The sequence below is a fragment of the Panthera leo genome, chromosome B2 (assembly GCF_018350215.1).
Source record: "Panthera leo isolate Ple1 chromosome B2, P.leo_Ple1_pat1.1, whole genome shotgun sequence".
Classification (NCBI taxonomy): Eukaryota; Metazoa; Chordata; class Mammalia; order Carnivora; family Felidae; genus Panthera; species Panthera leo.
Genome location: NC_056683.1, coordinates 98,939,680 through 98,966,501, shown reverse-complemented (window position 1 = coordinate 98,966,501; position 26,822 = coordinate 98,939,680). Strand labels below are relative to the sequence as shown.

At 44.4% G+C, this 26,822-nt stretch overlaps 1 protein-coding gene across 1 annotated transcript in view; it reads left to right on the top strand.

Annotated features, from left to right (window-relative positions):
- Positions 1 to 7,642: 7,642 nt before the first annotated feature.
- Positions 7,643 to 26,822, top strand: part of SLC22A16 (solute carrier family 22 member 16) — a 41,365-nt gene continuing 22,185 nt past the window's right edge. Inside the window, exons 1-2 of the mRNA XM_042939573.1 lie at positions 7,643 to 7,770; positions 21,486 to 21,965. Of these exons, the coding sequence (XP_042795507.1) occupies positions 7,718 to 7,770; positions 21,486 to 21,965 (533 nt within the window). The 5' untranslated portion in view covers positions 7,643 to 7,717. The remainder of the gene's footprint in view (positions 7,771 to 21,485; positions 21,966 to 26,822) is intronic.

Genomic DNA, 26,822 nt, shown 5'->3' with positions numbered 1-26,822 from the left:
ATAGAACTGCCATATGACCCAGCAGTTCCACTAACTGGGAAACATTAACTTGAAAAGCTGTATGGACCCCTATGTTCATTGTAGCATGACGTTCAACAATAGAAGTTTAGATAAATGGACTATGGTATATTTATAGAATAGAAAAATATTATGCAGCTATTTAAGAAGGAAATGTAGTCTGGGTCCCTAAGTGACTTAGTTCAGCCTGTGACTCTTGATTTCAGCTCAGGTCATGACCCCAGGGTTGTGGGATCGAGCCTGAGGTGGGGCTTCCTACTCAGTGTTCTCTCTCTCCGTCTCTCTCTCTCTTTCTCTGCCCTGCCCCCACTCTCTCTCTCTCAAAATAAATAAATAGACATTTTTTTAAAAAGAGAAATATTTGCCCAGAGAGTCCAGTTTGCACAATGGAAAGTGTGCAGGCTTATGGAATCAGGGGAAAACTAATTCAAATCCCAGCTCTGCCTTTCACTAGTTGGGTAAATTCAAACATACTTAATAGCTCTGAGCCTCAGTTCCCCTATATAACTCCATAGTTTTGAGATAAAATGGGATAATGTATATAAAATACTGTTATTTATAGATATGTGTGACTATAAAATGTTTAAAATGAGAACCAAACATGTGATGTAGGCCAGCCAATCAGATCATTCCCTGCCCTGCCTTTGATGAGAGGCTTTCGCTCATCTGGGATTGAAATCTACACAGAAAAGCAGAGAAGAGAAGAGATGGAGAATAAGAGAAAGGGAAACCCAAGGCACTGTTTGTCCCTCTGGATCACATCACATATCCTGCTAGCTCTACCTTTGGACTTCTCCCACAGTGAGTCAAAAAAGTCCCTTTCTGGCTTTAGTTTGAGCATGGTTTGCTGCTATTTGCAACTGAAAAAGTATCAAGAGCACTTTACAGGGCTTAGCTAATTGACCTCACCACTGTGCCGTAAGGTAGGACTGTTACTTGAATTCAATCATTTTGACCACGTAGTGACATCAGAGAGATGTTACTTGGCCTGCATGTCAAAGTTTTTAAGTGATGGAGGTGGAATTTACAACCAGGTTGTCAATTGCAGAGCGTGAGCTCTTAACAGTGCATTCCAAGGCCGTTCGGGTCAATGTACCCATTATTTTCTGTGTGTCAGGCACAAGACTGAGCTCAAAACATGCCTGCTCTCATCCCATCAGCTTCTTTGACTGTCCACATTGACATAATTTTACTATTTTTCTGTCTTCATTAACATGACTTTACTGTTCTAGAAAACTCTTGCCAAGGAAGATAAAAGTTACAAATACCTTATTGTTCATTTCAGGAATTTCCCCAAAGCATTTAAATGATCATCATACTCTTCAAATTCTCAATAAAAAGCCTGAGACGACTGTTTACTTCCCAAGACTCTTTATATTTTTAATTCATTTTTAAAAGTTTATTTATTTGAGAGAGAGTAAGTGGCAGACAGAAGGAGAGAGAATCCAGTGCAGGCTCCATGCTGTCAGCACAGAGTCCAATGTGGGGCTCAATCCCACAAATCATGAGATCATGACCTGAGCTGAATGAACCAAGAGTCCGTTGTTTAACTGACTGAGCCACCCAGGTGCCCCTACTTCCCAGGACTCTTAATGCCTTGCTTCAAAATCCTTACCTTTCTGTGCTCTCCAATTCTAAACTCATATATTAAGATCCTTTTCCAAGCCCAGTCAACCCCATGGAAAGACCTTCCTGAAACTAGACTCCAAGACCTCACCTGCGTTTGCCCTTCCCCCTTTGAATGCTACGGGGACGCTGGCAAGTCCGTGCTTTCCCTTACCGCAGCTTTGCTTGACTTTATCAAGTAGTTTTGGTGGTGTTTTCTGGGTTCCAATACTGGTGAGTCTGCTCAATCAAGAGAGAATATAGGGCAAGAAAAGAAAAAGGCCAAAGATAAGAAATGCCAGAGACATCATCATTCACAGGCAGTGGAGGAGCCGAGATATTTTTTTTCCTACAAGAGGACCCAATATTAATATAAATTCCATCTAGAATCACTGGCTTTGGGAAGCAGGGCTTTGACAGAGGAGGAGGAGGTAATTTTAGCTGGGAGCCTTCAGGCGGGTGGGACAGAGTGAGGGGGCAGTGGGAGTGGAAGTGGTATTTAGAGATCAGCCCCAGCCTGGAGCCCCGGGACAGAGGTGATGGGGTCCCTGGAGTGGGAGGGAGGTGTGGTCGGGGAAGTGAGAGGGTGCCAAGACAAGCTCTACTCCAGAAACTCCCCTCAGGCAGGCTCTGCCTGGGCTCTGCTGAAGAAGGACTTTGGTTTGATAGCATGTGGCTGTCTGTCTAGACCATGGGGAGGACAAGGTGCGACAGAGCCTTTGAGAAATGGTTTGCAGACCTGCACTGGCAGCAATTTTGTGGGCTTCTGCCTGTCCCCCACCACATCAAACAAATCCCCTTCCTGCTCATGTTGGTGATTTCTTAGCCATGGGCAGAAAATCTGTTTCCACACATTTATTACTAACTTGATAATCTGATGTGTACTTAGCATTTTATAAATCAAGCTCCAGGTCACTCTTTGCCCATCAATGAACCTAATCACCATTTGCTCTTTGGTTTCTCTCCGATTTGTGGATACCTCTTAGATACCTAGATATAGTTCCAAAGAGACTTTGAACAGAAACTCCAGGCTGGTGGGTAGCTCAGTCAGTTAAGCGTCTGACTTTGGCTCAGGTCATGATCTCGTGGTTTGTGAGTTCGAGCCCCATGTCTGGCTCTGTGCTGACAGCTCAGAGCCTGGAGCCTGCTTCAGATTCTGTGTCTCTCTCTTCCTCTCTGCCCCTCCCCCGCTCATACTCTGTCTGTCTGTCTGTCTCTCTCTCTCTCTCAAAAATAAATAAACATTAGGGGCGCCTGGGTGGCGCAGTCGGTTAAGCGTCCGACTTCAGCCAGGCCACGATCTCGCGGTCTGTGAGTTCGAGCCCCGCGTCAGGCTCTGGGCTGATGGCTCGGAGCCTGGAGCCTGTTTCCGATTCTGTGTCTCCCTCTCTCTCTGCCCCTCCCCTGTTCATGCTCTGTCTCTCTCTGTCCCAAAAATAAATAAAAAACGTGGAAAAAAAAATTAAAAAAAAAAATAAATAAATAAACATTAAAAAAGAAAGAAAGAAAGAAAGAAAGAAAGAAAGAAAGAAAGAAAGAAAGTCCAGGCTGGGAAACCATGAGGCCACAGGACATTGGAATATTTACTCATGTGCCAAGGAGTTCAAGTCACCCAATTAAACAACTAACCATTTAGATTTAGAAGGATACAAAAACGTTGTTTTTTCTTGGGTTCCTGCCTTTCTCCCTTTTCTGTTCCCCTCTACCCCTTCTACTCGCTGGAAGAAATACATCTGCCCTGTATTTGTGTTAAAACGATCTCACTGGATTTCTAAGAAGGCAAGTGCATTGTTAGGGGGCTCCTCTGTAGGAAATCTCAAGATTTGCCTGAGTTGTGTGTAGGGTTTGAGCCAGGACCTTAGCCTTCTTCCATTCATGTGTGGATACACTGGGGCTCTTAGAAAATTGTGTGCATTTTATTTCATTATTCCTGATGTTTGGATTATGTTCATTCATTCATTCAACAGATACTTGCTGAGCATCTACTGTATGTCAAAGTCCCTGCCCTCATGGAGTTTATATTCTATAGCAGTGATATCAAATTATATATACACATGCCAGGTTGAAGAAAAATAAAGCAGGATAGCACAGTAAGGGGCTAGAGAGTGGTGAAGACTGATATTGTAGGAGCAGCAGAGAAATCTTCTCAAAAGAGGAAACATTTGAACTGACTGAAGTAAGGAAATGAGTTGTGTGATTCCTTGGAGACAGAAGTCTCAGGTAGAAGAAACTGAACTCATAGAAACAGAAAAGAGATTGGTGGTTTCCAGAGGTGGGGGGGGGGCAGTTTGGGAGAAATGGGTGAAGGTGGCCAAAGGGTATAGACTTGCAGCATTAAGATGAATAAGTCCTAGGGATGTAATATATAGTATGGTGACTGTAGTTAACAACACTGTATAATACTGTATACTGGAAAGTTGCTGAGAGAGTAGATCTTAGAATTTCTCACCACATGCGCACACACACACACGGTAACTATATGAGATGATAGGTGTGTTAACTAATTTTACTGTAGTAACAATTTTGTAATTTATACCTGTATCAGATCATCACATTGTACACCTTAAACTGACATACTGTTATGTGTCAATTATATCTCAGTAAAGTCCCAGACTCTTGGTGGGGGTGATTTATTTGGGTTTATTTCCCATCTCAGTAAATGGCACCTCACCAGTTGCTTAGGCCAAAACCCCTGGTATCTTCTTTCATCGCTCTCTTGTTTTCACGCTCCATATCCTTTTCCAGCAGAAAATTCTGGTTGCTCTGCCTTTATGATAGAGCCTGATTCTGTGCACTTCTCTCTAGCCCTACTACTAACCTTCTTGTCCAAACCATCATCTCCAGCCTGGATTGTGCAACCCCCTCCTAATTGGTCTCCATGCTTTCTCCCTTGTCCCACACATCTCCCTAAAATATAGTTGTGGCTGTTTTATCTGGGAAGGGGTGCATATTTTTAAACTGAAAAATAAATAGAAAGTCAAAGTGGAAAAAAAAGTTTCAAGCAGAGGGAAAAGCAAGTGTAAAAGTGTGGGGACTGGAGTGTGGTTTACAATGGGCAAGGAGGCTGGAGTGGAAGAGTGGTTGAGAAAAAGGTGGGAGATGAATCAGAGAAGCAGACCGCACCATGCTAGGACTCTGATTTTATTCTAATAGTGAGAGAAAGCTGCCAAGCAGAGGAGTGTCTTACTCTGAATTATATTTTGGGGAGATGTGGGGGGCAAGGGAGGAAGCATGGAGACCAATTAGGAGGATGTTGCCTAATCCAGACTGGAGATGATGGCTTGGACAGGAAGGGTAGCGGTGGGGGTAGAGACAAGGGTTCAGAATCAGGCTCTATCATAAAGGCAGAACAACCAGAATTTTCCATTGGAAAAATATGTGGATTGTGAAAACAAGAGAGGGATACAAGAAGATACCCAGGGTTTGGCCTAAGCAACTGGTGAGGTGCCATTTACTGAGACAGGAAATGCTGGAGAGGAGTGGGATTGAAGGTGCCCATGGTAATTTTGAGGTGGCTTTTAGACATGTGGACAAGGGGTGGAGAAGGTAGTGGTATTAACAAGTCTGGAGTGCTGGGCTGAGGTCAGCTTGGACACATAGATCTGGGAGTCATTCATACATGTTTTGAAAGCCTTGGGAGTAGATCATGGGTTGACAAGCTTTATCTATAAAGGGCCAGATAGTAAATATTTTAGACTTAGTGGGCCATACACTCTGTCACAGCTACTCAAGTCTGGCATTGCGGTATGAAAGCAGCCATAGACAATATATGAATGAATGAACATGATTGTGTTCCAAAAAAACTTTATTTGCTAGAGCAGGTGGCAGACCAGACTTGACCTGGCCTCTGTGGTTTGCCAACTCTTGAACTACATGCTACTGAGGGAGAATGTAAAAAGTGAAGAGCTCAGAGCCCTGGGGCACTCCAACATTTAGAGAAACCGGGAAAGGGAGGAGGAGCTAAGAGACTGAGATAACAGCAAGAGGAAAGGTGAGAGGAAAATCAGGAGACTGGGGTAGCCCAGAAGCCAAGGAGGATGTTTTAAGACAAACCAATATTGTGGTACCAGTAAGTATTGTGAGACACTTTGAGATGGGAACATTCTTTTGGAATACTCTTCACGGTTATCTTCATCTTTCATTATTTTTGAACCATTTTACAACTTTGTAAGTTGTAGAAAACTGATAATAATGCAAATTGTTCTTGTCCATAGAAATGAATTGTGTTTAGTGGAATGCAATTGATACATTGGTGGAATTGGTGAAATGCCATTGCCTGGTGGACAGATCAGTTCTGCATCTATTTGTAACTTCGTACTAGCATTCCTTATTATTTTTATATGTGGGGTTCACTGAATTCTTCTTTGAACAGATTGTAGCATCTTATTGGTTCCTTCATTAATTAATGAGTGAAATAAAATTACTGATTTGTTCATTTTATATTTCTATGCGAGTCATGATCATACCTTGTAAAATAATTTTTCTTTAACAGTGGACATTAAGTAAGATAAGGATTGAAAATTGACCATTGGATTTGGCAACATGGGGACCATGGTGTCTTTGATAAGAGCTATTTTGGAAGAGTAGTAAAAGTTTGATTGGAGCATGTTGTATGAAACTATAATAATAAAGACACATGGGTATAGGGAAAAATAAATAGGTCACTGGAGCAGATTTAGAGAGCCCAGAACAAACCCACCCATAAATTGAAACTTCATAGATGACAGAGGTGGCAATGCAGAGATAGAAAATGCCATAAATGGTGCTGGACAACTTTTTATGTGTATGACAAAAGCCCCAGACTGGATCTCTATCTTAAACTAAATGATCTTTCAGTGGATTTAAGACCTAAATGAGAAAAGCCAAAAGCTATAACTTTGAGAAGAAAATAGAATATTTTGTGACCTCATGGTAAAGCAGAATTAAAAAAATTTTTTTTTAATGTTTATTCATTTCAGAGGGGGGGGGTGGGTAGGGGCAGAGAGAGAGGGAGAGAGAGGGAGACACAGAATCCGAAGCAGGCTCCAGGTTCTGAGCCGTCTGCATAGAGCCTGTTGAGGGGCTGGAACCCATGAACCCTGAGATCATGATCTGAGGCCAGGTGGGATACTTAAACAACCGGGCCACCCAGGTGCCCCCGGTAAAGCAGAATTTTTTAAACAAGATGCAAAACCACAAATTCTAAAGGAACATATGTATGAATTTGACTTCATTAAGATAAAAAATACCACTTCTGATCATCGAAAACACCATAAATGGATTGAAAGTACAATTTCTCATAACACTTAACTGACAAAGGATAGGTATCCAGAATATACCAGTAGGTGAGGGAAGTATTTTGGGAGTGAGCTTTTCTCTCTTTTTCAAATCCTGCTCAAGTACAAGTTTCTTGTTGCCACCGTTCTGCTCGAGCCTCTGCCCAGAACGTTCTTTAGCCCTTTGGGTGACATAAAAGCTTTAACACAGCCCTGCCAGATCCTGTCACTTTTCGGGGCCATCAGAATCCGTTCTTTATGCTCTGCTCTTGGAGACTCTTGTCCTGGCCCTCAAACTGTCGGCCTCGTCTGAGAGAGCGGTTTTTGTCCCAGGCGAGAGTGGAGTCCAGAAACGTTACATAGAAAAATCAAGTACCTGCAGTAGCCCCTTCCCGCAAGTCTGAGTGCCACGCTTGTGAGGCGTGTCTTTCCAAAGATGCTAGGTTCTTGCGGCCCCCAAACCTAACCCCGGTCTCTGCATTGCCTCCTCGGGCAGTCCCGAGGCACCGGCACGACCGAGAGAGACAGAGAGACAGAGAGAGAGGCGACCACGACGACGCGGCGAGTGTCCCACAGGAGGGAGGGAGGGCGCGGGCGCGACGGCGGGCCCCGGGACCACGGCGGCGGGGAGAAGCCGGAGGCTGCGCGGGCGGGGAGGGGGGAAGCGAGCCCGGCCCCGCGAGCCGCCCGCTGGCGCGCGGGGGACTGCCGGCGGGGCTGGCCCCCTGGGGCGCGGCGGGCCGGGGCGGAGCCGGGCGGGGCGGGGCGCGGTGCCCGCCGTCCCGGGCGCTCGGCGCGCTCGGAGTGTCCAGCTGGGGAGCGCAGCGCACGGCGGCACCATGAAGCCCCACAATTTGGAGTTGATTTTTGACCACGTGGGGCACTTCGGCAGGTAGGGAGTTGGGGGTGGGCAGGGGGGAGGGCGGCGGAGGGGAGCGGGAGCCACGTGGAGGGGGCGCCGGTGGGGTCTGTTTCTTTCCGTTGCGGTGGGGGGGTTCTCGCGCGGCGCTCCCGATACGGAAACCTCTCCCGCTCTTTTCGTGGGGTAGTCGGGAGACCCGCGTCCGGACTCCGGGCCCAGGGCTGGGCTTGTCCTCTCGGACTCCGGCGCCGGGGTCTCCCCGACAGCGAGCAGCAGGGCGCTGGGACTGGCCTCCGGAGTGGTGGCTGCTGCGAGCAGGTGGGACCCGGGGCGCGCCCTCTGCGGGAGCCCAAGTCCGAGGTCGGGCCGGAGCGGCCGGCTCACACGAGTGGAGGAGTGCCTGCTCCTCGCGGCCCGTTTCTCCAGTCCGCCAAACCGGCTCCTCTTTCACTTCCCCGGACGACTGCTGACCAGCTCTGCCCCGTAGGGTCTCCCTCTGTGCCTGGCAGGTGGGTATTGCCCCAGGAAAACCCGTTAGTCAGATTTTGTTGCCATTTATAGAAGCCTAAAGATGTGCCAGGTACATTGTGTCGGCTTGTTACACACAGAGTTTCATTTGATGCCTTTGCAAAGGAGGTGTTTGCATCCTTACTTTAATGATTGGGAAACTGAGGCTGGTAGGGCCAGGGTCCCACAGACGCCACACGCTGGGGCCCAGATTTAGCCACGTTGCACCCCCCTTTCATTCGTCAAATTAATTAAGACATTAAATATTGCATTCATTCATTCATTCATTCATTCATAGAGAAACGCTCCTCTCTGACCTAGAGGCTTTTGGGAGGAGAGGCTGCTGGGTGAGGGGCTATACAGTAAGTATGACGATCAGAGGTTTGGAGCTAAGTCCTAGCCTGCTTCTTACCTCTAATATTCTGGTAATATTGTGCCTCAGTTTCCTATCCACAAAACAGGAATCACAATAATTCCTGCCTTACCTCCCAGGCTTGTAGTGAGGAGATGGTGTGGTGCTGTTTTCCAAGTCGGAAAGTTGCATAAATGTTGGTTATGATCCTGCGTGGCGGGAGGGAGAAGGTGGTTGAGCAGTCCTAGGAGGGGCAGGAGGTCCCAGCTCTCTCCTGCTTCCTCCTAATACCTGTGTTTCTTGAACACTGATCTGTGCCTGGCTCTGTCAGAAGCTTTTGGTACGGGCTACCTTCTTTCGTCTTCTCTACAGCTCCGTGAGATTGGTAGTATCACTCTCATTTTACACCTGAGAAAACTGGGGCTTGTGCGTACGTCACAGATCTGGTAATGGCAGGGCAGAATTGGATGTCGTTGGAAGTCATCAGTGCCCATAGCCCACGCTCTCAACCATGATGCTCTCCTGAGCACGGTTAGGTACCATCCCCAGGACTCCATCGGGCTCTTTATATATTACCTTGTTTTATCCTTCTTGAAGCAGAATAGCATGGGGAGTACAAGATCCGCTCTGGGGGTTGGATGTCTGAGTTCCAGTCCTGGCTCTACCACATACTGTGTGGTCTTCAACATTTCACTTACTACTTCCTCATCTGTGAAATGAGGGTAATTGTTACCCTCCAAATGCTTATTGTAAGGACTCCACATGCAGCCTCTCATTACATCCTTACAGTAACCCTATGAGGTAGGAGGTGCTAATACCATTCTTTCCCATTGTATTTTAGAGATTAACAAGGTCATTGTATCAGTTGTTTGGCTAACAGAGATCCCTCAGTTGGAAGTTTGTCCCTCTCCAGTAACTATTCAGGGTAGGTTCTTCCCACGGGGTCATCCAGGGACCCAAGTGGGTGAGGCAGCCCTGTCATCCACAGCATGGGGCTCTCTCTCTCTGTGCTTGGGGCATCTGGTCCCATTGTCCTCACCTGCAGCGGTCAAACGGTCAAACGTAGCTCTCCATGGTGGGAAAAGGAGAGAGTGGATTTGGGGAGACAACTCTTAGCTGGCTACAATGATGTGTGCAAAAGTCTTAACATTCAGTAAGTTCTCAATAAATCGTGGTTATTATTGTTACCCGAGTCCCCATCCTGGTAGGAAGGGTTGGCTTGTGAAAGCAGCATGTAGCGAGGCAAGGGTAACAAGCATGCTTACAAAAGGTGAAAACAGTGTGACCATGGCATGGGATCCCCAATTTTCTCTGATATTTGCTGTAATTGTGCTTTTTTATTGTTTATAAATAGAAAGGGAGGTTATCGTGTTTCGTTATTTAGCCTTCTTTTAGGGAAACCTAGTGAAAGTGTTAAGTAGGGAACCTTAATTATCTTTCATTTAGCATTAATCATTTCTAAGGGGAGGAAGCACTATCCTAGTCACCTTTAAGAGAGGGAAGCAGGACACCTAAGAATTAAAAAGCAGTTCCTGGTCTTGTCCTGAAGCCATAACTTCAGGACATAAGTTTATGTCCTGAAGTTCCATAAACTTCATGGATTAACGCCCATGTGAGAGGGAAATGAGGAAGCATACTCAGGTATCTGTGCTGGGATAATCTCAGAACTGGTTCCCTGAGTTGTCTTGGCTTAAGGGGAAAAATAACTTAAAATACTAGAGTTGGAGTGTGGAGCCTGTAGCTGATTTACACCTATGGACATAGGTAGTTTTGTTTTTTCAATATATGAACCTGCTTTGGCTCATCTTCTCTGACTTCACCTTATGAACATCGTAATAGCCAGAACTTCTGTGCACTAACAGTGTGCCATAGTGCTTTACATTAACTCTTTTCATTCCCTCAACATCCCACTTTTCAGATAAGGAAACTGAGGCACAGAAAGTTTAAGGATCTTGCCCATGGTCCCAGGTGGTAACAGACACAAGATTCAAACCTTAGTAATCTGGCTCTGGAGGCCATGCTCTTGACCACAGAGGGGTACCACCAGTTACATTTCTTTATACAGAATGATATAAATCTAGGACTGAAGGTAATTTTCTTCACCTGTCACCCAGATTGCATGGGTCCATTTCTGGTCATCTTTGCTTTTCCTTGCCTCTGGGGTTTCTGCCTACTGTGTCTGTATGATTCTTTTTTTCCATTAGTGTGCCTCTTTAGCTGTGAACAGAGTGCTGTGTTATATCTATAAGTGTTATCCCAGAGGGTCCTCAGGTTGGGCAGATTGATAACACCTGTTGGACCGTAATCTTTGTAAGGGAGAGAGTGGTATGTCAGAATGCTAGATGCCTCAGGAAGTAGGGTCTCGTTTTTTCCAGAAGTTATCCTTGCAACGAGGCAAGGGAAATTTGAGTTGCAAGGATACTCAGGACCTTTCCAGCACGTAGAAAGCATATTTCTGTGAACCAACATGGGTTGTTTGGAAACTGCAAAGAGGCGTATTATTCCTAGAGTATAAAGTATGAGGGTGACAGAAAGGAGGTAAGTTCACAATCATCTCTAAGAATATTTTTGTGTGGCATGCTGAGGAGTTCAGGTAGTAGGAAGGTCACTTTGCAGAATGGAAGGTGCATTGGAGGGGCAGGAGTTTGGGCAGAGCCCAGAGAAGACCTAGGTAAGAGCCCAGGCGGGAGATAAGGAGGGGGAGTGTGAGCAGGGAGGACTGGACAGTTTTGACAGGAGGGATTGATGGGGCCTTCTGGTTATAAAGGACAAGTGGACAAGATACCCCCATTCCATGCATCCTATTTCTGGTTTGTGTAGATGATGGTGTCCTAAACTCAGAAACAGTTACACTCCAGGTGGGGCAGGCTTGGGGCTTGCATCAGTTTGAGAGTCTTGTGGGAATTCCAGGTTGAGGCATTTAACAGGCATTTGGATAAATAATGTATTGCTCAGGCAAGACGCCTCCTTGTCAGTATGGGTTGGGTGGCCATTCAGGGCTGAAGGCGCAATGTGGACAGACTGGGTATGACTTGGTACCCATTCCAGTCAAGCCTCAGCAGGGCATTGCCGAATACTTTTCCTGCTCTCTGGGTCCTGCAGATATAAAACATTTAAATTGATATATTACATGTATACAGAAAAGTATGCACCATACTCTACAACCTGATGAATCATCATAAAGTGAACACCACCAGACCACCCCTTCTCATGCCCTCTCTCAAGCAATATCCTCTCCCCTCCCCCAGCCACCACTGTCCTCATAGCTATGGCCACGGGTTAGTTTTGTCTGATTCTAAACTTAAATAAATGGAGTAAAAAATCATAGACTTTTGGTTGGGCTTCTTTTGTTCAACATCATATATGGGGGGGGGGGACACCCACATTGAACGTCATGGTAGTTTGTTGATTTTCACCAGCATACAGGATGTCATGACACGAATATTCCACAGTTCATTCACTCACTGTTAACAGACATTTATATTGTCTCCAGGTTGGGTTTATCACACATAGTTCCTCTCGTCTATGTATTTTAAGTCCTTGTGTATGCATTTCGTTGGGTACGTACCTGGGAGAGGAATCCCTCTGGCCAAGTGTGCATGTGGTCAGGTGCCAGACAGATGTGCAAAGCGGCTGTGGCAAATTACACCCTCACAAGCTGTTTAGGAGAGTCCCAGTGGCTCCACAACAACTGTTAAATATTTTAAACGTCAAATCTTGTATCAACAGATAATTCAACCGAAGATTTTGATTTCCCGGGGTGGTGTTTCTCATCTATGTCAGAGTCTCTTAGGAAGCGTTTTAAGCTTGTATAGAGTTCTGGATCCTACCTCAGACCTCCTGAACCACAATCACTAGGGGTGGGATAGAGAAGACAAATCCTAGTCTCAGAGGTTGCTGTGGTGGATGCTCTGTTGGTGTGTGTGTGTGTGTGTGTGTGTGTGTGTGTAAGTAGTTCTAGTGTTGACTGTGGGATTCAGGCTGGTTGGGGAAGGAATTGAAGCCAGGAAGGTGGCAATAAACTAAAGAAGCTGGTGGGATCCAAAGACTGGGCACCTGGATGGTGCTAGGGATGGGGTCAATGGGAAGGACTCGGGGATATGGGGGAGAGTGGGAGGTTACGGTCAGCAGAATGTGAACTTTTCAACGGTGGAGCCATTCCAGGGGAAGAAACTACTTAGGTACCAACCCAGATGCTAACGTGCGTGATCCAACATACAGTGTTAGTAGAATAGGCACAGTAACCCACCCAGACAGTGCCGAATAAGGTGTCCTGTATAGCACAAGCAGCAGGTGTAACCTGGATGAGGGAAATGGGGAGCCTCTGCTGTGCAAGAACAGGCACAGCCGAATCTAGAATCTGCCTGACAGAAGCAGAACCACTCAGATGGAATTGTCGAACAGGATCCTTCTATCCTGTTATCCATCATCCTTGCAGGCTGGAAAGGGCTTCCTGAGAAATTGCCGGGGAAGGAAGAAACACTTCCTGAATTCACAAGCCTGTTCCCTGGGGCAGGTGACCCACCAACCACGCCAGGTGCTCACAAGTAGCATAGTGTGTGCAGGCCAAGGGCAGAGCCTGACCCTGTGGCTCTCCAGTGATATCTAGTAGCCCATGCACGGGGGCTAGTGACCTGCAGGGGTGAGGGTTCAGGCACCACCATTTCAAGCTGTGATCTTAGCTTCTCGGGGTCTATTGAGTCACAGCAACTCAGGCTTGTCTTCCCAGCCTGCTGTTCCTACCCGGCCCCTCTGTATGGAATAGACCGAGGCAGATTTCTGATAGTTTTTCTTCGGGCAGGGGCACCTTTTCTAGAAAAACAGAGCTGGCTCCTTTTAGCTGCAAGGACTCAGGCTTTAGCGCTCTAGGCTCTTTTCTTGGCTGCCCATCCCATACTCTGAGAATAGTATTTGTGTGTTCTCCCTCCCTTTCTGTTGCTAGAAAAAAGCCACTTGTTGCTTGCTTGCCTTTTGCTTTGTGTTTTTCTTTTCTGAACTAGCTGCTGGGGCCAGTGCCAAATACAGAGTTCAGCCTTGAAACCGTGGCCAGCTCCAGCGTGTGGTGTCTTGATGGCCACAATATGTTACATTGATTCCATTTTACTTCTTTATCGACGTGGGTTTCTATGAGAAGTGAGGAACTGTGGCCACGTGCCAGCTTGGCAGTCATCCCCGAGGACTTGGGGACGTTGCCAGCTTGACAGCTTCACGGCACCACTTCTATGACTTTGCTTAGCGTTGCCACCTTGTGATAGTCTCCCAAGTGGGGTGTGTTCACCCCTCTGGTGGGCAAAGATGATTCTTTGGAGCACCATGAAAACACCTACTTTATACACGAATGTATACGTGTAAGTAAATATATATAACTTTATATTTCCATATGCATCATATGTATGTCACTGTAATCTGGGAATACGTGTATCCAGATATGCTCATTTTATACATCTGTGCCCACACACACATTCATTTTTTTTGCTGGTGGAGAACCCAGTAAAAATTTTTTATACACTGGCCTCTTTTTTTTTTTTTTTTTTTTTTAAGTTTATTTGTTTATTTAGAGAGAGCGTGTGCAGGGGAACGGCAGAGAGAAAGGAAGAGAGAGAATCCCTTGCAGGCTCTGTGCTGTCATCATGGAGCCTGACACGGGGCTCAAACCCATGAACCATGAGATCATGGCCTGAGCTGAAATCAAGAGTCAGATGCTTAACTGACTGAGCCGCCCGGGCGCCCCCATACACTGGCCTCGTGAACACCTCTCCTTACCAGAGGTACTGAGTATGCATTAACCTCAGCACTGTCCCTTTTACCCGGAGGGATTCTATGACATTCTGTATACATTGCACAGCACACCATTCTGGGCACCACGGGATAGACTAACGTGATTGAAGCACCGTTCCTACCTTTATGGGACTGTCGTTCAGCCTTTTGTGGGATTTTTTTGGTGGCTGTTGATTTGGTAGAGGAATAGAAAGCATTCACCTGGCGTTCATTAAAAAGTACACGTATTGGGGCGCCTGGGTGGCTCAGTCGGTTAAGTGGCCGACTTCAGCTCAGGTCATGATCTCGCGGTCCGTGAGTTCGAGCCCCGCGTCGGGCTCTGTGCGGACAGCTCAGAGCCTGGAGCCTGTTTCAGATTCTGTGTCTCCCTCTCTCTGACCCTCCCCGTTCATGCTCTGTCTCTCTCTGTCTCAAAAATAAATAAACGTTAAAAAAAAAAAATTAAAAAAAAAAAGTACACGTATATAACAGAAGGTACTTCAGCTGTATACGGTGGTCAGAGAAGGGAAAGAAAGAAATGGGGGAGGAGATGAGCAAATGAGAGATGGCGGAGCAGGGGAAGCAAATAGAAAGGGTGGACCTGAGAGAAGCAGCAGTGGGGGATAAGGAGGGGCCGGATGGAGGCGGTTAGCATGGAGGGAGCAGAGCCGTGGAGAGGAGGTGCTGCGGCAGGAACAGGTGAGGCCAGCAGTTGTCATGGTGTGAGACCTGCACATCTCTGGGTCTGCAAGATCCCAGCTGCTGTCATAGTAACACAGAGACATTAGTTGACTCGTTTAGTCTCACTCTCTCATGAAGGCACAGTGGAGTTTTCCAGAGGCTAGCCGACACGTGAGAATGCATCAGATGGAATGCAGACACTGGTATGAAAAACTAGCTGTCTTCCGTTAATCTAAATTTACAATTTTTTAATGTTAATTTATTTGAGAGAGAGGGAGAGAGAGAGGAAGAGAGAGAGAGAGACACAGAATCCGAAGCAAGTTCCAGGCTCTGAGCTGTCAGAACAGAGCCCAACATGGGGCTCGAACTCACAAACTGTGAGATCATGACCCGAGCCAAGTCAGATGCTTGCTTAATGGACTGAGCCACCCGGGCACCCCATTAATCTAAATCTTAAATGTAAAACAACACCATGCTGCTCACTAGTTTTGTTTCATTTTGTTTTGAAAACTATGGCTATATGTTCTTTAACGGCTTATTCCTGTTATGTTTAAGTGGATGAATAAATGTTAAAAATTTTCTCCTTTTTAATTTCTAATACATACTGACGACTCACATAAAGAAAAGACCCTTGGGACCCTCAACACTTTTAAGGACACAAAGGCTCCTGAGAACAAAACATTTGAGAACAAGTGAGCTACAGGAGGGTCAGAAATGCCTTCCAGATAGAAGGCACACCAGGACCAGGGCGGTGGGCAGCTCCGAAAAGCAGGCAGGGAGATAAAGATTGTATGTATCAACAGTGCAGTTTGGCTCAGTGTGATCTGACAGGACCTATTTTCTACTTCCTGTTATAACGGTTTTACAGTAATGTTCCTCGTTGTCCGAACTGATCATTTTAAAATTGAATATTGAAACCACCTGCCCAAAGGGGGCTGTTCTATCTTGATTCCAGGGGTCTGAAATTAATGGGGAAATCCACATTTTATACATTTTACCCTGCCGTCCTATGGGCACAGTTGTCCTTGTGAGACGATTTTTACTTCGGAGAATATGTCACTGCTTGTTGGTTTGAGTCTGTAAATTTGGAGACTTTACATTTACTTTTAAATTTTGAATAAATAATTTTTGGATCATTTTAGATTTACAGAAGAGTTGCAAAGATAGTTCCTGTATGTCCCTCACCCAGTTCTCCCCATTGTTAACGTCTTACATCACCACGGCATATTTGGCAAAGTAGGAAGCTGACATTAGTATATTACTATCAACTAGACTCCAGGCTTTCACCAGTTTTCCCACTCACATTCTCTTCCTGTTGCAGGATCTAATCCAGGGTATGACACTGCATTTAGTTGATAAGTTATTCCAGTCTCCTCTGGTCTGTGGTAGTTTCTCAGTCTCTCCTTGTTTTGTTTTTAATGACCTTGGTGGTCTTTAGGCATATTGGCCTGGAAACCTGTAGAATGTCCTACAATCTGGGATTTTTTACTGTTTTTCTCCTGGATAGACTGGGATTATGGCTTTTGGGAGATGTCGCCGAGGTGTGAAGTGCTTGATGATCACATCATATGAGGAGGTACATGATATCCACATAGCATCATTGGGGGTATTAACCTTCAACATTTGGTTAAGATAGGATTTACCTGATTTCTCCCACTGTAAAGTTACTATTCTTTCCTTTTTCCTTCTTTGTTTTTTTTTGTTTTGAGAGAGAGAGTGTGTGTGCGTGAGAGGAGGAGAGGGGAAGGAGAGAGAGAGAATCCTAAGCAGGCTCCACGCTCAGCTCAGAGCTCCACACAGTGCTCAATCCTATGACCCCAGGATCATGACCTGAGCTGAAATCGAGAGTCCCATGCTCAACTGACTGAGCCATCAAGACACTCCCCCTTTTTTTCCTATCATATTCTTTGGAAAGGAGTCACTGTGTCTTAGACTGCCCTTCAGGAGTAAAGGGTAGGAATGAAACTCCATCTCCCATAGAGGGGGAATATCTGCAGATAGTACTTGGAATTCTACTAGAAGAAAGATTAGTTTCATCTCTCGTTTGTACTTGTTTGTTCAACCATTTATTTATACCAAGTGGTATATTTATCAGGATTCTCCAGAAAAACACAATTGATAGGATATATAAATAGAGACACACAGATGTAGATAAGAGGAGATCTATTACAGGAATTGGCTCACACAATTATAGAAGTGAGAAGTCCCACAGTGTGCTGTGTGCAAGCCAGAGACCTGGGAAAACCAATGGTGCAATTCAGTCCCAGTCCCAAGGTCTGAGAACCACAGGGTTGATGGTGTAAGCCCCAGGCAGAGTCTGAACCAGGAGCACGGGGGCACGAGATGTCTGAGGGCATGATAACATGGAGGTCTCAGTCCACGCAAAGAAAGTGAATTAGTACTTCCTTGGCTTTTTTGTTCTCTTCAGGTTCTCAACAGGTTGGGTGATGCCCACCCACATTGGTGAAGATGATGTTTACTCAGTTTACAGGTTCAAATGCCAGTCTCGTCTGGAGATCCCTCACAGACGCACGCAGATATAATGTTTTACCAACTGTCTGGGCATCCCCTTGGCCCAGTCAAGTTGATTCATAAAATTAACCATCATAGGTTCACCCCTTGTCAACTTGCAACCCATATGGATCTCTTTACACCAAACTTGATCTCTAAATAAAGACAATAACAAGGTCCTAATTCCACCCAACATGATACAACTATCCAACATACAACTAAATACACTAATCCCTTTCCCAGAAGGGGACATAAAGTCCTTGGATGATGCTTACTCTTTTTTTGATATCCTGTAACTTAAATATTATGGTGTAAAACTATTTAAATACTTATATGTCAACACATCTTATGTTATATGAGGAGACAATAAGGAAGAAAACAAAGATATTTGCTTAATATATGTCTATATATACACAAGCATTCATAACAAAATAAAGAAGAAATACTCGCAGTGCCTGGTGGCTCAGTTGGTTAAGTGTCAGACTCTTGATATCAGCTTGGGTCGTGATCTTGCGGTCATGGGTTTGAGCCCCACACTGGGCTCTGTGCTGATAGTGCAGAGCCTGCTTGAGATTCTCTTTCTCCCTCTCTGTCCTCCCCTCCCGCACTGACACACACACTGTCTCTCTCTCAAAAAATAAACTTTTTTTTTTTAGAGAAGAAATACTCATGATAATTACAGCCCTTGTTTCTATAACTGGTCATGTGGTTGTAGGTGGTATTTAGTATAACTACCTTCTTTTCAGGACCCATTCTCTATTCCCTTTGCCTTAAGCAAGAACCTCAGTTGCCTGTGGACCTTTACCTGATAAAGTGACCCACCCTTTAATCCTTGAAGAGTCTGGGCCATTAATATTCCTGCCTGGATTGGGTTGTTGTAATTTCCCATTGACCTAATTCACAGGGCATGGTAATGCTAAGGAGATACCCTAAGGAATCTCCTGTATTGCAGACATACTCTTTCTTACCTCCATCGTGGAGTCAATTTCCCCTTGATATTCAGGATCCTTCACCCCAGCCAACACTGTAACTCCCTGCTTTGCCTTTTGATTCAGACACCTGAGGAACCCAAAGTGGTCAGGCAACAGTCTTTATTTCCAGGTCAGTGGAATCGCTGTTGTGTCCCCTGGTGGCAGTATTCTTCCCTCTGGAACTAAGATCTTGAGGCTAGCAGAGCGTAAGATTATGGGAACAGGAAGCGAAAATTTTGTTAGGAGATCGCTAGGTGTAAAAGTGAGTGCTACAGCCCTCATTTCCATGCCTCGATTCCTGGACCCGTGAGTGCTGACTATTTGAGAAATAGCACCATATATTGGACACTGATTTGGGGCATATGCAAAGAGGCCAATTAGGCATTGTCATTCAGCTGCTCACAGGATGAGGTTCTGTGTTTGATTTTTGGGCCTGTGGCTACAGGAGATAAGGATCTCTTTCAAGATACACCTTAGAAATTCTTAGGTTGTTTAGGCATTGCTTGAGCTGGGGATTCAAATTCGTTGAGCTCATCTGTTTTCTTTCGTTAATTTATCCAACGACAATAGGAGCAACCAACCAATGCCATTACATTTCTTTAGTTTTCAAAAAATGGTTGAAATTTTCAAATACAGAGTCACTTAACCCCTTGCTTCTTCTAAGTGGTTGATTATGAGCGTCCAACACAGATATTTTGTGTATTTCTCTAAACAGTGCACACCACGGATTATCAGTGTTCTCTACTGCTGGAAATAGCCATTAGTGCTTTTCAATCTAATCAGATTAGACAACCAATTCCAGAAACCCCAGTACCAATTCAGAAAGCTCATTCTTAAAATTCTGTTCCTTTAGAACTACTTTCAGTACCAAAACCTGTAGTCATCAAGATCTCCTAGAAAAACAGAACAAATAGGACATATATAGAGATGTAGATAAGAGATTTATTGTAAGAATTTGTTCACACAGTTATGGAGACAGTCAAGTCCCACAATGTGCTGTCTGTTGGCTAGAGATCCAGGAAAGCTGGTGGCGTATTTGTGAGGTCTAAGTCTGAAGGCCTGAAAATTGGGGGGCTGATGATGTAAGTCCTGGTTCAGATGCTGGCAGGCTGGGTTCGAGGACCCAGAAGGGGTCCCACAGGATCAGCCAGGAAGGTCCTTGTCTGTGCACAGGATAGAAATCAAACTCGAGCCAGCAGGAGGTGAAAGCAGAGTTTATTCAAAGTATAGAGAGACTGCTGGTACAGACAGAGCTTCTGGAAGACTCAGAAAGGAAAGGAGGAAGTCTTGTATTTGTTCGGGGTCTGGGGGGTTTTATTGAGGATCGTGACCTGGTGTATGTGTCCTCTCAGGCATCCAGGACTCAGAACAAAGATGAGGGCCCAAGTGCTATTGCTTGGAGCCAGGGGGCCTTGGCGTCGAGATGTCTAGTGCTGGTGGTCTGGAATATGTATATGACAGCTTCATTGGTCATTCTCACCTGGTCCTTCCTTAGATGTTATCCATTCTGAAGAAATCATTAACTCCTTGTACCTTACAAGGAGGACATACACTGTTTGCATTCTGAGGCATGTGTAAAGTGGGGGGTGCAGGTGCTAGCAAGAATAGAAGCAGGAAAAGGAGCAAAAGACAGGTTTTTATGGAGTCTTCAATTTCCCTGTATCAGCCTGAGTCCAAAAGCCTGAGAACCAGGGATGCCAATGTCTAAGAGTAGGAGTAGATGGATCAAATTTGCCCTGCCTCCACCTTTTGTTCTTATTCAGGTCCTCCCTGGATTGGATGATGCCCGCCCACTGATGAGGGCCCTCTTCTTCACTCAGTCTACCGATTCAAATGCTAATCCATCCAGAGACAACCTCATAGACAGATCCAGAAATCATGTTTACCAGCCCAGTCATGTTGACATAAAATTAAACATCACAGTATAGACTTGTATATTTATTTTATACGTTGGGATATACCATGCTATTTATTTTGTTGCTCAAATTGTTTCAACCTTGCCCATTGGGAGGTTTTTCAGATTGGTTCCTGTGTCCCTTTAACATGCCCCCATCATTTTGTATTTTGAGCGCTTCCTTACTTTCTGATACCGCAAGCATACCTAAAGCATTAGGCATGTTTTTCATTTTCTCTGACTTGGTCTTAAATGAGCCATTTTTCCTGGTTTCTTTTATTGAAGGATGGTATTTAGAAAACAAGATCTGGGCACTGGGTGTGCTTGTTGCTGTTGAGATGTTGATGCAGGCTGGCTGGGTTTGAGGACCAGCCAAGAGGGTCCTTGGCTTCGTGGAGAATACAAATCAAATGTGAGCCAAGAGGAAGTGAGGACAGAGTTTATCGAAGACCTAGAGAGAGCAGATATAGACAGAGCATCTGGGAGACTCCGAAAGGAAAGGAGACTGAGTTCCATATTTGCTTGGAGTCTGGGGTTTTTATTGGGGACAGTGGTCTGGTGCACGTGTCTTCTCAAGCATCCAGGACCAAAGACGAGTGTTCAGGTGTTCTCCATAGGTCACTTACGACCTGGAGCCAGGTGTCTTGATGAGTTAGTGGTCTTGGTCCTACCTGGTCACTCCCTCGATGCTATCTCCCGTGCTGGAAGACTCCAAAGAAATCATTAACTCCCTGGCCTTTACAAGGAGGACATATATTACCTGTTCTATAAGGCATGTGTAAGGTGGGGGTATAGGTCCTAGCAAGAATAGAAACAGTAAAAGGAGCAAAAAAAGCAGTCCCTTTAGTTTCCCTGTCTCAGTGTCATTGCTTCTAGGCCCTCCTACCAGACAGAGCTATGTGTATATACTAACATGTTATGTATATGTATATATTGCATATCTATAATTATTTCTGTATTTATTCATCTATATATATATTAAGCTAACCATGATGAACACCCTTCATATTTGCTTATAGTCTTTTTTGGCCTGTAGGTTGGATATAATAACTTGCTTTTCTTCTCTTTGCAGATTTCAGATATTCCTCTATTTTATATGTGCTTTCCAGAACATCTCTTGTGGTATCCACTACTTGGCTTCTGTGTTCATGACAGTGTCCCCCTACCATACCTGCAGGCCCCCAGGCAACGTGAGTCGGGTTCTTTTCCACAATATCTCTAGTTGGAGGTTGGAGGACATCTGGATCCTGTTTTTCACAGGCCACGAAGATCACGTTATAGTGCAGCTACAGAACGGTGAGGTCTGGGAGCTCACAAGTTGTCACAGATTCCGGAGGGATGACAAATCTGGTTTGAACTATGATTACAGTGGCCGTAAGAGTAGCTTTCCTTGCATGGATGGCTACGTCTATGACAAGAGCAAGTGGGACAGCACCGTGGTGACTCAGTGGGATCTGGTCTGTAACCGAGAATGGTTCGCAAAGGTGATCCAGCCTGTGTTTATGGTGGGAGTCCTGCTGGGAGCGATGATTTTTGGCTACCTTTCTGACAGGTAAAATGAAATATTTAAGTTTGTTGCATCAGGGTTCATTTTCCTATCTGGTTTTCTTAAAGGTCAAGGAATTATGTTCAAAGCTTTAGTCATTTTCATACCTCCTATCTAAATACCTGCCTCTTTGCTGATCTGTTATTTAGAGGCACACAAAAAACCATAGTGTTAGAGGATGGGTTTTGAAGACAGTCTGCCTGGGTTCAGACCCTGGTTCTACCACTTATTAGCCATGAGCCCTAGGCAAATTGCATAACCTGTGTTTCAGAAAGTAGTCTATAAGCTGGTGATGAAAATAATAGCACTCACTTCAAAGGGTTATTGCAAAAATAGTAAAAAAAGTACCTTGGACATATAACCACTCAATAAATACTGGTTACTATTTGAATATCAACATATATATATCTGTATCTATCTATCTATCTATCTATCTATCTATCTAATTTTCTAAAAATAAACTTGTTTTTTAAGAAGTGTAACCTGGTTCTAAGCAATAATATCTATGAAATTGTGGGTTTGATACACCAGCCATATTTTCTTAAAAAAACACACACACATTAAAATGAATACATAGCCCTTAAATAAGGCAAAGTTCATCTCTGTGTGGACAAGGACTGTACTTAAAGTACCTGTGCTAAAGCACAGAAATGAACTTCTCTGGTCCCCATAGTTGTGAGTTTTACAGCCATATGCTGGGCCCTGGGAACCTGAGGACAACAGCTTAGGTCCACATCCCACCCTTGGGATGTGTTAGTCTAATGGGACTGACAAACATGTCCAAAATAAAATGATAGGGCTTTGTTGTGGCCAGGGCCATAGGAGAAGTGAGAACAAATGGAGGCAAAATCTATGGAAGCCTAAAGGGAGGAGTGCCTAGGTCTTCCCACCCCTAACCCTATCCCAGGAGGTGGCATTTGAATAATGAAATTAAGGCAGAAGTGGAGTCTAGTTATTATTTGGTGGATGAAGTTATGTTACTATGTTTAAGAATCTTCTATTCCAGGGGCACCTGGGTGGCTCAGTCAGTTGAGCATCCGACTTCAGCTCAGGTCATGATCTCGCGGTCTGTGGGTTTGAGCCCTGCGTTAGGCTCTGTGCTGACAGCACAGAGCCTGGAGCCTGCTTCCGATTCTGTGTCTCCCTCTCTCTCTGCCCCTCCCCCGTTCATGCTCTGTCTTTCTCTCTCTCTGTCAAAAATAAATAAACATTAAAAAAAAAAATTTAAAAAAAGAATCTTCTATTCCAGGGCACCTGGGTGGCTCAGTCAGTTAAGTGTCTGACTTCAGCTTAGATCATGATCTTGCAGTTTGCAACTTCGAGCCCCACATTGGGTTCTCTGCTGATAGCACAGAGCCTGCTTCAGATCCTCTGTCCCCTTCTCTCTCTGCCCCTCCCCTGCTGGTTATCTCTCTCTCTCTCAAAATAAATAAATAAATAAATAAATAAATAAATAAACTTAAAAAAAGCATTAAAAAAGAATCTTCTGTTTCATAACCATCTTCCTGGAATGTGGAAATTAGGTCTGTGAAAGCCAAAAACATGATTAAAAGGCACCATGAGTGAGAGTCAGTAGAAGCAATAGGCCCCCAAAGCAGACCTTCTGCACAAAGAAGAATTGAAATACTGGAATTGTCAGGCACAGATAAAAATTCACTATGCTTACTGCTGTTAAACAAATAGAAGACAAGCCTGAAATTATTAGTAAAAATCTGGAAATTGTATTTTATTTTTGTTTTTTAAATATTTATTTATTTAGAGAGCGAGCATGCACACACGAGTGGGAGAGGGGCAGTGAGCGAGAGGAGAGAGAATCCTAAGTAGGCTCTACATTGTCAGCACAGAGCCTGACACGGGCTCTGCATTTTATTTATTTATTTATTTATTTATTTATTTATTTATTTAAGTAAGCTCTTTGCCTAACATGGAGCTCAAACTCATGACCCCAAGATCAAGAGTTGCATGTTCCACTGCCTAAACCAGCCAGGTGTCCCTGCAAATTGTATTTTAAAATGACATAAAATTGAAGAATAACTACCTAGAACATCTAGGAAAAAAAACATAATAAGTGACAAATTCCTGGGCAGTTTTAGCAACCTATTACATATAACTAGAGAAAGAATGAGTAAAATTGATAAGAGCTCAGAAAAAATTATCAACAGTAAACATCAGAGAGACAGTTGGAAAATATGAGAAATTAAAATTCATGAAGGCAGAGGGATAAGGTCTGAAATATACTTAATATTGGAAACTTACCAGGGACGCCTAGGTGGCTTAGTTGGTTAAGCCTCCGACTCTTGATTTCCACTCAGGTCATGATCTCACGGTTTGTGGGATCAAGCTCGGTGTCCTGCTTGGGATTCTCTCTCTCCCTCTCTCTCTGCCCGTCCCCTGCTTGCATGCTCTCTCTCATAAATAAACATTAAAAAAATAATAATTAGTGGAATTTACCACATTAATAGATTAGAAGACAAAATTCCTATTATCCACTTAATGAATACAGGAAAAACATTTGATAAATTTCAAAATCCATTCATGATAAAAACTAAAAGTGGAAGAATGTCCTTAACCCAATTACAGGTGTCTACAAAGAGATCTACCATGAACATCTTAACTGTGAAATATTGAAAGCTTTCCCTTGGAATCAGGAATACATAAGGATGTATGAAACACTGCTTCTGCTTAGTATTATACTGGATATCCTATTACTGTAAAGCAAAACAGAGAAATAAAAGAGAGAGGGAGAAGCAGGGGTGGGGGGAGGGGGAAGGCATAAATGGAAAGAAAGAAGACAAAAAAGTCATTATTTTTAGCCATTACAATTCTGTATGAAGAAAATCCAGCAGAAGAATTATTGGAATTAATGAGCATTTAATGATGTTGCTGGATAGGTTATCAATATATATAAATTAATTATGTTTATATCTACTAGTAACAAATATAAAAATTAAAAAATGCCATTACAGAGCCCAGAAATAAAGTCACACTTATATGGTCAATTAATCTATAGCAAAGGAGGCAAGAATCTAAAATAGGTAAAAGACAATCTATTCAATAAATCGTGCTGGGAAAACTGGACAAGAATGGAACTGGACCATTTTTTTACATCGTACACAAAAATAAACTCAAAATGGATTAAAAACCTGAATATGAGACCTAAAACCATAAAACTCCTAGAAGAACACATTGACAGTAATCTCATTGACATTGGCCTAAGCAACATTTTTCTAGAAATGTCTCCTCAGGCAAGGGAAACAAAAGCAAAAATAAACTATGAGGACTACACCAAAATAAAGAGCTTTTGTGCAACAAAGGAAACCATCAACAAAAGGAAGAAGATATTTGCTAATGATATATCCAATGAGGGAATAATATCCAAAGGGTATAAAGAACTTAGGCAACTCAACACCAGAAAAAACCCTCCAATCTGATTAAAAAATGAACAGAAGATATGAATAGATGTTTTCCCAGAGAAGACAGGCAGATGGCCAACAGACACATGGAAAGATGCTCAACAGCACTAAATGTGAATCAAAACCACAAGAGTTGAGCATCTGACTCTTGGTTTGGCTCAGGTCATGATCCTGGGGTGGTGGGGTCGAGCTCCACCTTGGGCTCTGTGCTGCCTGGTTGGGATTCTCTCTGTCTCTCTGCCCTACTTGCTCTCTCTCTCTCTCTAAAATAATGAAAAAAAAATAGCTCACTTTTATGGACCATTCACTATGAGCTATTTTAAATGTCTTGTGTATTATCTCATGTAATTACTTAAAAAAGTCTGTGAGGTAAACATCATTGGCCCTATTTTAAATACCAGTGCGGAAAAGGAAGGACAGAAGGTCAACTTGGAAAGTAAAGCAGCGGAGCTGGGATTTGAAACCAGGCCGGGGCACCTAACTACTATATTGTATTGTCTCTTCCTTTCTGCCACGAGACCCCAGAGGATGGTCAGAAAAGGCTGCACCTTTGACCTGGCTTTTAAACACACAATGGGGAAGGCTTTCTAAGGGAGAAGGAACAACTTCATGTCTTGAGAGAGCCTGGCACATTCAGGAAATTGTGAGGAGGTCAGTTTGGCAGAAGCATAGGATGGATAAACCAAGTGATGCAAAACCGCATCTGGGATTGTTTTATTTCTGGGCAGTGTGGGGGGTACACTGGTGTGATGTTAGGAGGACTGGGTGGGAGGCCCTGAGGATGAGGGCTGTAGAAAATGGTGAAGGTCTGAATGAAAGCAGGAGGGGCAGAGAGGGAAGGATGGACACATATTGAGGAGGTATGTATGTATGTATGTATTTTGAGAGAGAGAGAGAGAGAGCACAAATGAGCAAGGGGCAGAGAGAGAGAAGGAAGCCCAGGAGGGGCAGAGGGGGAGAGAGAGAGAGAGAAGCAGGGCCCATCCGAAGCAGGGTTCACCCGAAGCGGGGCTCGTATTCACCTGAAGCGGGGCACGAGCTCACCCAATCCAGACTGAATCGTGATCTGAGCTGAAGTCAGATGCTTAATGACTGAGCCACCCAGGCGCCTGAGAAGGCATTTCGAAACTGACATAATTTGGTGGACTTTAGGAAATGCCAGCATGGAGACAGGTAGGCCACCAGGGTGATATGAGCCAAACCTGGAGAGTGGGGTTCTACAAGCTGATGGAGAGCAGTCCCTCAGGAGTGGGTGTGGCCAGTGGCACTAGAGAAGGTAAGCAAATAAGGACTGAGAGAGGCAACCTGGAGGTCCCTGGTGACTGGAGAGCTAATCTCAGAAAAGCCAGTTGCAACCTGATGGTCATGGCTAAGGAAATGTAGGAGTTGAGGAAGTAGATATTCCTTTCAGAGATGCCATCAGTGGAGGAAATGCAAGGTGCAATGAGGC